The 10,760-nt window shown below is 46.3% G+C and overlaps 1 protein-coding gene across 1 annotated transcript in view; it reads right to left on the reverse strand.

Moving 5' to 3' along the window:
* The window catches only part of DCC (DCC netrin 1 receptor), an 876,197-nt gene extending 871,021 nt beyond the window's left edge, over positions 1-5,176 (reverse strand). The window contains exon 1 of the mRNA XM_060280362.2: positions 4,426-5,176. Coding sequence (XP_060136345.2) covers positions 4,426-4,516 — 91 coding nt within the window. The 5' untranslated portion in view covers positions 4,517-5,176. The remainder of the gene's footprint in view (positions 1-4,425) is intronic.
* Between the last annotated feature and the right edge of the window lie 5,584 nt (positions 5,177-10,760).

The following is a 10,760-nucleotide window of genomic DNA, read 5'->3' on the forward strand; positions in this document are numbered from 1 at the left end:
AGACCAGCTGGGATGTTAGGTCTGGAACAGTGTTTTGTTTTTGTTTTTTCTGAGCAGAGCTCAACAGCTGACTACTGGATAAACCCACCACTGCTCTCTTTGCTAATGCTAATGCAATGGCAAAACAACTGAAAATGAAGAGGCAATAATATTAGCACAGGAAGGATGGGGTAAAATCAGGCGATTCTAAGATAACAGGGGAATTTTGATCTTAAGAACCAGATGAATTGTTATAGCTACCGTATTAGGGAATATCATTGGCATAGTTGATTAAGACTTTCCTCCATTGCAGTACAATAACTGATAAGTCAGATCCATCTACCAGCCTTTATGAGATGGTTATAGATGATGCAGACAGCGACAGAAATGAGAGGAGGATGAAAACTCTAGAATATTGTTGTAAAGCAATGGTGGAGCTCAATTAGAATCATGACTTGGTGCCAATCCCAATGAATATCTGATCATTTCAGAAAAGCTAATGAGCCTCCTATTGGATGGAATACATATTGCAGAACCAAAACAATACCAGCCACTATATCTACAGATGCTTTTCCACACTCCCCTGTACCGATCTCAGGTTGGGGTTCACACAAACACATTTGTTACTTCGTGCCTGTGACATTGAAGAGGTGATTTGTAAAACAGGCATGGCACCTCCAACAATGTGAGCAGAACTTTCACACCTGACATCACTTCAAAACACACAGTACTTCTCAATGGAGGCAATTCGCACATCCAGCTGAATGTCATTGAGTGATAGGTTGCCAAATGATGAGCTATTGAGTGATACAAAATGCAAGTGTGAGTTAGCCATCAATAGTTGCATCCACCTCGTGAGCTGCAGATCTTCTTCAATTAGAAGCCTTACTCAGTTCAAACTCCTACAGACTTCCAAGGAAGATTTTGTTACATCCGCAGACTGGAATGTCTCATATGATGAGTAGGGTAGTTTTCTACATAGCTCTATGCTGACTAACATCTCAGTCCAAAACACAAGCCCAGAAATTAAGATTGGATCATTAAACTCCAACTGAGGCAGCTGGTACTCAAGAAAACAGAGGAGATCATCCGAACACAGCTCAGATCATAAAGATGAACAACTCTGTGGAAGTAAACAGTGAAACTCTGTTCTGCTCATCCCACATATTAAGTTTAATTTCAAAGGAAGCATTCCAAAACCCAAAACCCTGAAGGTACATTGTTACTGCAATTGAATCTTGTAGCAGGCTTGTAGACTTCTCTGAAGCTGTTACTCTGCAGGAGGTGGCTTTAGGATTGCAGGATTAATTGTGCATTTTCTCCCTCCCCCCCCTCCTTTCTCACAACTGAAAAAATGTAAAACTGCTTTACTAGAATTCCCATTTTACAGACTGGAGTTTGCGACCAATAAACAATGACCAACTTCTCCTGCCACGCACCCACACCCCAAACCACTCAATTTGAACTTATGTCTACGTCACAGAGTAGTCCTGCCCCGCCCCCGTGGCATAATAGGCTGGGGTGGGAACCATGCTCTTCTCTAAGCAGCACAAGCCCCAACTTTCCGGCAACATTAAACCGAATAAACCGAATGCACGGTGGCTTGCCCAAGTCATACACCACGTGTGGCAGCTCCCGCCACTCGGCAACACAAAGGGCAAAACCGCCTGCGTGTGAAATGGATGCTATGACAGGCCACTGTTGATTTATATTGCACCACTTGCCGAGAATATGATTGCTCTCCTGCCCAGACACCAGGAGGTTCTCTGGCAAGGCGATGCATCCCGCTCTTTGATTCTGCACCAGAATAAGGAAGTGCGGAAGGAAAAGGGATTAAGGGTATGAACGGGCGGGGATCTTCCTTCCACTTTCAGACAAAGGGGTCCTGAGCATTCACTTCCCCCTGAACCCCGAAGTAGTACCCACTCTATTGTGCGGCACATAGGTTTCCAGGAAAGGGTTAAATGCGATCCGTAAATGCAGGGGGTGTGATTCCCCCCCCAAAAAAAACCCCGATCATTTCTTTAACGTCTGCCTTTCCAAACTGCAGAGCGGAGCACACCCAGTCGTGCTCAGGACCGCGTGTGCACCAGACACTCCCGCTCCTGGCCTGCGAAATGGATGGAACCTCGTTTGTGTGGCTCGCCTGTTCATTTGTGTTTTGTACGGAAGCATCCTTTAGGCACCTTGGAAACAACAGGAAGGGAAGCGGAAGAGAAAGGACTGTGCCAAAGGAGAAAATAACGTTTATTTCTCTTGTGACGGCAACACGGAGCGGTGCTGATTTTCGGAAAGAAAGTTTAAAAGGAAACACACACGCGAATCTTGCACCTCCAAAGCAGCGCTGTGTTTAGCTAGAAAGGGGGATAAGGACAAAGCTACATTGTGCCGCAGATCTGTAAGCCCTTTGTTACCCATCAACAAAGTCTTTAAATGCCCTGCTGAATGGGAATTTCACCAAGCGGCAAACTGGCTACTTGGCCTTAATAAGGGCACCTCCTACTGGTCCTTTCATGGAGCGAAATCCTGCTTTCTTTCTGATCAGTCCCCCTGCTAGGATGCTGAAGGGGGAGAAAATAGCTCCCGGAGGAGGGGAGGGGGAGACATTCAAGCAGATGAGCGGCTTGCCTTTGGCCTCTGACCATTCAAGTGGCGCCCAAAGCTGCGCGTAAAACAAACAGCCCTAGGCCAAAATTTGCCTACAGGTGAAACGAGGGGAGAGGGAAACTTTGCCTGGTCTTGACGTACAGAAAGCCAGCAGCAGCAGCAGCCCTGCCCCGTCGCCACAGCAGTCAAGCATGCACAGAAAGCGTGGGCCACAAAGGCAAGAGGAGAAAGACCTCGGCAGCAGGCAGGGAGCCAAACATGCAACGCCAATTCCTCCGAGGTGGCGAGCAAAACGTACCGCCAAAATCCACAGCAAGAAGGACCGCCTTTCACGACTCCCCTTTTCACTCCCGAGCACCACAGCGTGCTACACCTCTTCTGCTCGTCCTATAACCTGACCCCATCCCCCAGTGCCTTCCCCGTGCGCATATATGTGTACACACACCCGCACACACCCATTTCTGCCCTCAGCCGGCTAAGATGCTTTGCAAGTCCATCATCTTTTCAGAGAAAGAGCATCCCCAACATGTTTCCATGCGCCATCCGTTCAGCCGAGAACTCGGGAGAGACGCCTATTCATTACCCCATTCTGGCTGTCTCCAGCGCGCGTTGTGTGTGCATAGCGCACAGACACACGCGCACCAAAAGAAATGAGCCTCGATGCATTTAAAAGGAGCTTCTTACGGTTCACCTGTTAAGCTTTAGACAATCAACGGAAGCGTTATCTTTCTTGGCCGCCTTTAAAGGATGCCATTTCAAATATTTGCAAGCGACCGAATGGCACCTGAGCAGAGTAAACTTTTTATTCTGCATTAGGCTGAAATGTTGCATTTTTGTACATTGGAGGGGGGGGGTCATGGTCGCTTCTGTTCTGGGTGGGGTGGGGAGAGAAATAAGCATGCATTGTTCACCAGTGGCTTATATGACACTCCTAAGGTACGGCTGGATTTGTAGAACGTGATCCGCTCCTTCCGATATTGCCTGCTAATGAAATGCTACTGTTGATCATCCAAAGCAAAGCAAAGGATCGTTGGAAGCGATCATTCACCACCACCACCACCCATCCCTTGCCACCACACACCCGTCTCCAAGCCGTTTTCGCTACAAATGACACCACTACTTTCCTCAACACTTCCTGGCAAACCTCTTGTTTCATTCCAGGATTTTATTTTATTTTATTTACCCTGTTCAGCGCTTCCCAGCCTCCTGAGAAACGCTGAACAACACCACCATATCGCTTCCCTTTCCTCTCCGATTCAGTAACGCGACCAGCTTTCCCATTTTTAATTAGAAAAATGTGTCTGCCAAGTGCAAAGAGAGGCGTGCCCTCCAGAATATCAATCAAATGGAGTTTGGAGACACTCTACGTGAAATGTTTCCTTTCCCCCCTGCAAACTCTACCTTACGGACAACCTCTTGCATTCAACATAACCAGAGGAACAACAACCAACCAACCAACCAACCAACCAACCAACCCCCCCCCCTCCCAATTTCTAAAGCTGGTGATCTCTCAGCCCGGAAGAGCAAACCACTAAGCAGAACAGAAAAAATCACACCATCATCACTTTTCTGCTATATTTCCTTTTGATTGGAGGCTTCCTTCCATCCTGACTGAATTCTCCTTAATAAAGACCAAAAGAGGGTCTTCTTAATGGACTTCCCTGCCCAAGTCTCTTGCAAAGCTCACAGCAACTCATCCAGCTAGAAGGCTGTTCAGACAGCAAGAAATCACAAATCTGCAAGCATCTCTTTAAGCTGTCCTGCTTTCATGCATTAAAGCCAAAAAGGAAGAAGGGAAAAGCAGGAGGAGGGTTGGAATAAACCCCACAAATGACTTACCAGTGACTGTAAGGTCCAGAGTGATGACAAAGATCCCAAACAGCAGAAAAGCCAGTTTTGGTACCCAAACACATCCAAGGCTATTCTCCATATTTCAACCCACACCTAACCGATATTTGGGTCCGGATCACACAGGCAACAATCCCGGCACGTCTCCAGAAGCCGCTTCGGTCTCCTCCCTTTTCGATGGGGTGGTCGTGGGGTTCCCTTAGCTCCACGGGCAAGGTAAGTGGGTCGGAAGGCAGAAAAAGAAAAAGAAAAAGTTAAATGTAGTCCCCAAGCCAGGAAATGTCCAGAAACTAACGAGGAAAAAGAGGAGAGGAGAGGAGAGGGTCTCCCAGCGTTTGAAAACCATCCATAGGCGCGCGCACATACAAAAATCCTGCAAAAAAATAAAAAAGCCAAGGAGGGCGCATCAAAAGCATATGGGCTGCTCCATCTCTGCTGGTGTACAAAGTAAAACGCAATCAGAAACGCCGACGATCCTGTGCAAGACCAAACAGCTGGGCTAGTATTGGTAATAGTGTTATTATTCCTCCTTCTTGGCTCCGCAGATGTTCGCTGCGGGGAGGGTGGCAGAGAGAGGGGCGGAGAAGGGGGAAGGATGCGGTGGTCTCTCACTTGTTACTGGTGCTGTCCACCAGCAGTATGTGAGAGGGAAGAGTTAGAGCTGTAACGTCCATTGATCCGGAGAAGTGGAGGAGGGCTGGGAGGGAAAACGTGGAGAGCGGAGAGAGACGCCGAGTGGATCGGGGAAAGAAAAGACTCTGCTTGGGCAGAGCGAGCGAGAGAGAGACAGACTGGCGAGAGGGAGGGAGAGAGAGAGAAGACAGTCTGCTTTGCCTCCAGCAGCTGTATTTGCTGAGCCTACATATGAATGAGCAGGGATGCCCTCTGTAGGCAAAGCGTGGGAAGTCACTTTTCTCAATGGGCCTTAGTAATACAGCCCAGACACACGGCTGGTTGCAGTTAGGCTGGGCTGCACCCACCCCCGTGGCTGGAAAACTTTGCTATGGCTCACTTGGTTTAGTGTTCAGGAAGATCACCTGAAAGACTTTAAAACAAGAACTGCACGTCTATGTGCATGCAAGTGTGCATGGAATTACTACTACTATTACCAGGGCAAAGCAGTTTGTGTCTTGCTCGTCCCTTTATGGGTTTGCTTGCTTAACTATAAGGATCCTACCTTTCTCTCACAGAGACTCCAGCTGGCTTAGGATGGAAAACCAAAAGGCCATCTACCATTTAAAACAGTTTACAACAGGGGTGTCAACTTGAATCAAATATTGTGGGGTGGCAGGTAAGCTCCGCCCCACATAATTGATCACATGATGTGGTGCCTGCACACCATTGGAATGGCAATGCCCATCAACTTTGGGGAGGGTCAGCCCCATCAAATATTTTATGGGGGAGCGAAGACCCCCTCAGGCCCTAGGAGTTTGCTCCTACTGTTTACAATATAACACAAGCACAAGAGAGTGTTTTTTAAAAAGGCACGAGGAAATTTACAGGAGCAGAAAGTAATATCAATGCAGGCCAAACACTTTAAAAGCCCACATTTTTGTTCAGAGAGCAGTGAGTACAGGCTTTTGGAATGGGGTGATTTCACAGTTCCCACCTACTGCAGTGGTACATCAGGTTACAAGCGCTTCGGGTTACAAACGATTCAGGTTACAGACTCCGCTAACCCGGAAGTAGTACCTCGGGTTAAGAACTTTGCTTCAGGATGAGAACAGAAATCGTGTGGCGGCAGCAGCGGGAGGCCCCATTAGCTAAAGTGGAGCTTCAGGTTAAGAACAGTTTCAGGTTAAGAATGGACCTCTGGAACGAATTAAGTTCTTAACCAGAGGTACCACTGTATTCTTCAGAAGATATGAAGATGGACAATCAACGGGGTCTCAGCTGTGGAATTAGGTGCCTGGGGAGACTTATAAGGAAGTAGTCCTCCAGATATCCAGGTCCCAGACCAGCCTGGTGCCTTCCATATGCTTTGGACTACAGCTCATCTCATTCTTGTCCATTGGCCCTACTGACTGGAGTGATGGGAATTGGGCTCCATCAGAAGAACACGAGTTTTGGAAAGGCTCATTCAAACCATTCAGGGCATTCACAGATGAGACAATCACTTCGATGGGAGCCCAGTGGCAGGGGTGCCCATTTAATCTGGTGGGGTGGTCACATGAGCCATTTTTCTCTTACACACATCTACACATCTAGCAAGACTTTTTCATGTGACACAGGCAACAAGGTCTGTGGTCTGGAAGATGGAGAATAAAAGAGCTGGAGAAGGAGGGCATTTCTGTACTTCCTGATCACCAAGCAGCCCAGAAGCAAGTTGCTACAGGAGCTGCTCAGGGAATAGGAAAAGACCCCCTTTTCCCTGAGAAAATTACACCCTTGAGAGTACAAGAATGTGCTTGAAGCTGTTTGGAGGAAACAATTCTGAACATCCTCAGAACAGGTCCCAGGTTTACCTAGCAGAGACTGGTCTGTTAAGGCAACAAGGGCTCAGCCCCACCAAGTGAAATGGCCAGTGGGTGTTTTTTAAAAGTCCTCTTCTCCATCTCAAAGCCACACTCTTTCCGGCCCAATACATCCTTCCACAATCCACTTCAAAGGAAAGAGAGTTCAGGACACTTTTCTGTCAATCTCCCATTCACTGGCCAACTAGCTCTCTGCAATTGGTGGGGCAGTGCCCCATGCGCCCCAATAGATCAGCCACCATTGCACATGAATGATGGTGCTGTATAGAGCAACAGCAATAAGAGACATCTCTGCCCCAAGGTGCTTGCAACCCACATTACAACAAAGAGAAGGGGAGGAAGGGAGCAAAAGGTGAGAGAAGATTAAACATGGATTTGGATAAGCACAGATGCAATTAACATGCTTAGGTTAAGATTTAGTTGAGTGAGATAAAAATATCCTTGTCTATGTCTGCAGATTTGTATGCTTAATTTATGGGCCACTGTTGCTTTTTCACCCCCAAAGTGAGGGCTATAGCTCAGTGACAGAGCACCTGCTTTGTCCTGGGTTCAATCCCCAACATCTCCAGGTAGGACTGGGTGACAATCCTGCCTAAAGTCATATAGAGCTGCTGCCAGTCTGTGTCAACAATACTGAGCTAGATGGAGCAGTGGTCTGACATACTATAAGGCAACTTCCTATGTTACTGAGTGACTCAAGGTTGACATGCAGCAGACGCCTTTGCAATAAAGCCGGTCCAAACTATCCACCAGCCTAACAAAAAATAAAATAAGGGTTGCATCCAATGGTTGGTTGATTGAGCTTGATGAATGCTACTTTTCCACAATGCGCTGTCCCCCCAAATGGCTTACAGCAAACATTCAAAAACATCAAAATACAGATCATTGGAGGTACAGTCAAACCTCAGTTCCCCAACGCCTCCGTTATCATACGTTTCAGCTCCCAAATGCCCTAAAACCTGGAAGTAAATGTTCTGGTTTTTGAACGTTTTTCGGAACCCGGATGTCCAATGCGGCTTCCGCTTGCAAGAAGCTCTTCGCAACCAATCGGAAGCCGTGCCTCGGTTGTTGAATGTTTTGGAAGTTGAACGGTCTTCCAGAACAGATTATGTTCGACAACCGAGGTTTAACTGTACAAATATGCCAAATACAAAGCCTTTCAGTGGATTTAAAAATAATAATAGCAAGCACATAATAAATTCAATATTATTTTTTAAAAAACAGTCTAGGCTTAAATACATAAATACAAACAATACAAATGCAATAGAGCTGACAGACAATAAAGTTTCTGGTACAGGTCTTGCTGCACTCCAACCTTGCTTAAATACAGTTCAGTTGAGAGGGGTTCCTACCAAGCTAGATGACATACAAAGGGTTCCCATATAATTCCTCAAGAGGAGGCTACAGCCACAAAAGGCAAATTTCAGGGAGGGCAATGGTGGTAAGTTTCTTCCCCAGCCTCCTAGAAGTATCAGCTGCTGGTGCAGGTTTTATTGCAATTTTGCAGTCAATGAAGTCACTGTGCGGATGGCGTTATTTCTGCTCATGCAACTGAGCTTCCCCTCCCTCTCCTACCCTCGCACATCCTCAGAACTGCTCCAGAAGATTGGGGGTCCCCTTGGAGCAGATAAGAGGGTCATAGGTCTGAACATTCCATAAGCTATTGAACTGATCCAGGGGGGATCCTGATGTGATGAGAGAGCACCAAAAAGCACATGAGCAATGGTAAAATCTTGCAACACAACAATCACAGTGTGGTCAGGATTCCTGTTGCTTGCGGCATTTTGCCAATGCACTCATGTGCCTCTTTGTCACTTTGCAACCCGCTTTGCAACCTGTTGAGTACCTGTGAATGTTTGTGTACAGCAGAGAAAGCCCCACTAATCATGAACTTGGCTGCCATGCAGATGTGACGATGGCTGCCAGCTGCTTTGATCTGTGGGCCTTCAGAGCAAAGAGGAGCCATTCATCATTACCTCTTGCCCTCTCGAAGCCCAGGCTGCATTGCAGATATTTGGCTGCATTTGAAAGCTTTTTTTAAAAAAAAACTGGGTGAAAAAAATTCTCTAACACAAATTCTTATGAACACAGGGATGCATTAGGGATCAGACAAATACACGAGGAACGTAGCTATCAATAATCAATGACTGAACCTTTCCAAAGTTAAAACCATGCTCAAGGCAGTTTGCAACATATTAGCATAGCTACAAACATAACAAAGGAGGATTATTGGTTTACTGTCCTTATTTTTCTAATGCATTTTGTGGTTTTTATTTTGTACCTTTATGTTGTGTATGTAAAGTCTACTGCCCTGAGATCTACGTATGAAGGGCTGTATACAATTTAAGAAATAAATAGAGCAATAAAAATAGTCCTAAACAATACACAAAGCATCAACAGGTACACAACCAAATTAAACAACTTCCATTTTAATCATAAGATCCAAAATAAAGGTACAAAAAAATTGCAACAACAACCTCCCACCCAACCAAAACCCTCTAAACTTTAGATGGAAGTTTCAGGTTCAAAAGCAGTACTGTTGAATACTTGCAGGAAAACACCACTCTACCAATAATATATAGATCAGAACCAGAAATGAGATTGGGGAAGTGCTGTAGCTTAGTGGTAGGGATTCTGTTTCATATGCAGAAAGTCGCATGTTCAATCCCCAGCATCTACAGGTAGGACTGAGAATGTCCACTATCTGAAACCTTGGAGAGATGTTGCCAGTCAGTGCAGAAAATATTGAGATACAGTAGATTAACCAACAGTCTGACTCGGGATAAGAGAGTACAATCAGGGCTGTCTTAAGCATGTTGGGCGCTCGGGCGCCGTGGTGCGGAGATCGCTCCGGCGCCCCCCCCATCCCACCTCTTGTCGCGGCTGGTGGGCGGGGGTCACGCGCCACACAGCACCCCCCTGATGGCCCCGTGCCACCCAGCCTTCCCCTAGAGCCGGCCCTGAGTACAATTCCTATGTTGGAGAATAAGGCGTCTTTAAAAGCTCACCTGGAAGGAAGAAGGATGGCAGTACTGAAACACAATAAAACATTTGCTGTTAGTTTACAACAATTTCTAGCTTTGTGCTATTCATTCATTCGTTCATTCATCATTTTATCTCTATGCCGCCTTTCCATAGTTAAAACAATGCTCAAGGTGGCTGACAACATGACAAGATTCACATAATTACCAACATAACAAAAGTCATAAACAAGAAAGAAAACAAATCAAAAAGTACACAACCAAATGGAAAACAATTTCCACATAAATAATAAAATCTAAAACTAAGAATGCAGCATCAACATCAATCACAATTTAAAATGACATAGATAAAAATTAAAAGCAATTAAAAAAATAACACGGAACCCACTCTGCCCAGCAGCAGCAGCAGCAGCAGTCCTTTTGGGAGTCTGTCAGGCCCCGCCCCAAGCCAGGTGGAGAGAAGCAGGGCAGGGCCCTTCAGGCTCCCAGCACTTCAGCTATAATACTAGAAGCAATGTGTGGTACGATGAGTGGGGTATAGACCCATGCAGTGATTGTGAAGCCTGAAAGAGGGTGTAAGATAGGCACAGGCAAGCTCAGCCCTCCAGATGTTTTGGGACTACAACTCCCATCATCCCTAGCTAACAGGACCAGTGGTCAGGGATGATGGGAGTTGTAGTCACAAAACATCTGGAGGGCTGAGGGCTGGTGTAAGAGGAAAGATGGAACAGCTTAGAGCTCAAGATCTGTTGGAACTCTCCAACCATGGCTGCAGACAACTGGAGAAGACTTTAAGTGGAGCTCAGGAGAAGGCATAAGAAGAGCCTGCTGGATCAGACCAATGGCCCCTCTAGTCCAGCATCCTGTTCTC

This window comes from Zootoca vivipara, chromosome 10, assembly GCF_965207765.1.
Source record: "Zootoca vivipara chromosome 10, rZooViv2.hap1.1, whole genome shotgun sequence".
Classification (NCBI taxonomy): domain Eukaryota; kingdom Metazoa; phylum Chordata; class Lepidosauria; order Squamata; family Lacertidae; genus Zootoca; species Zootoca vivipara.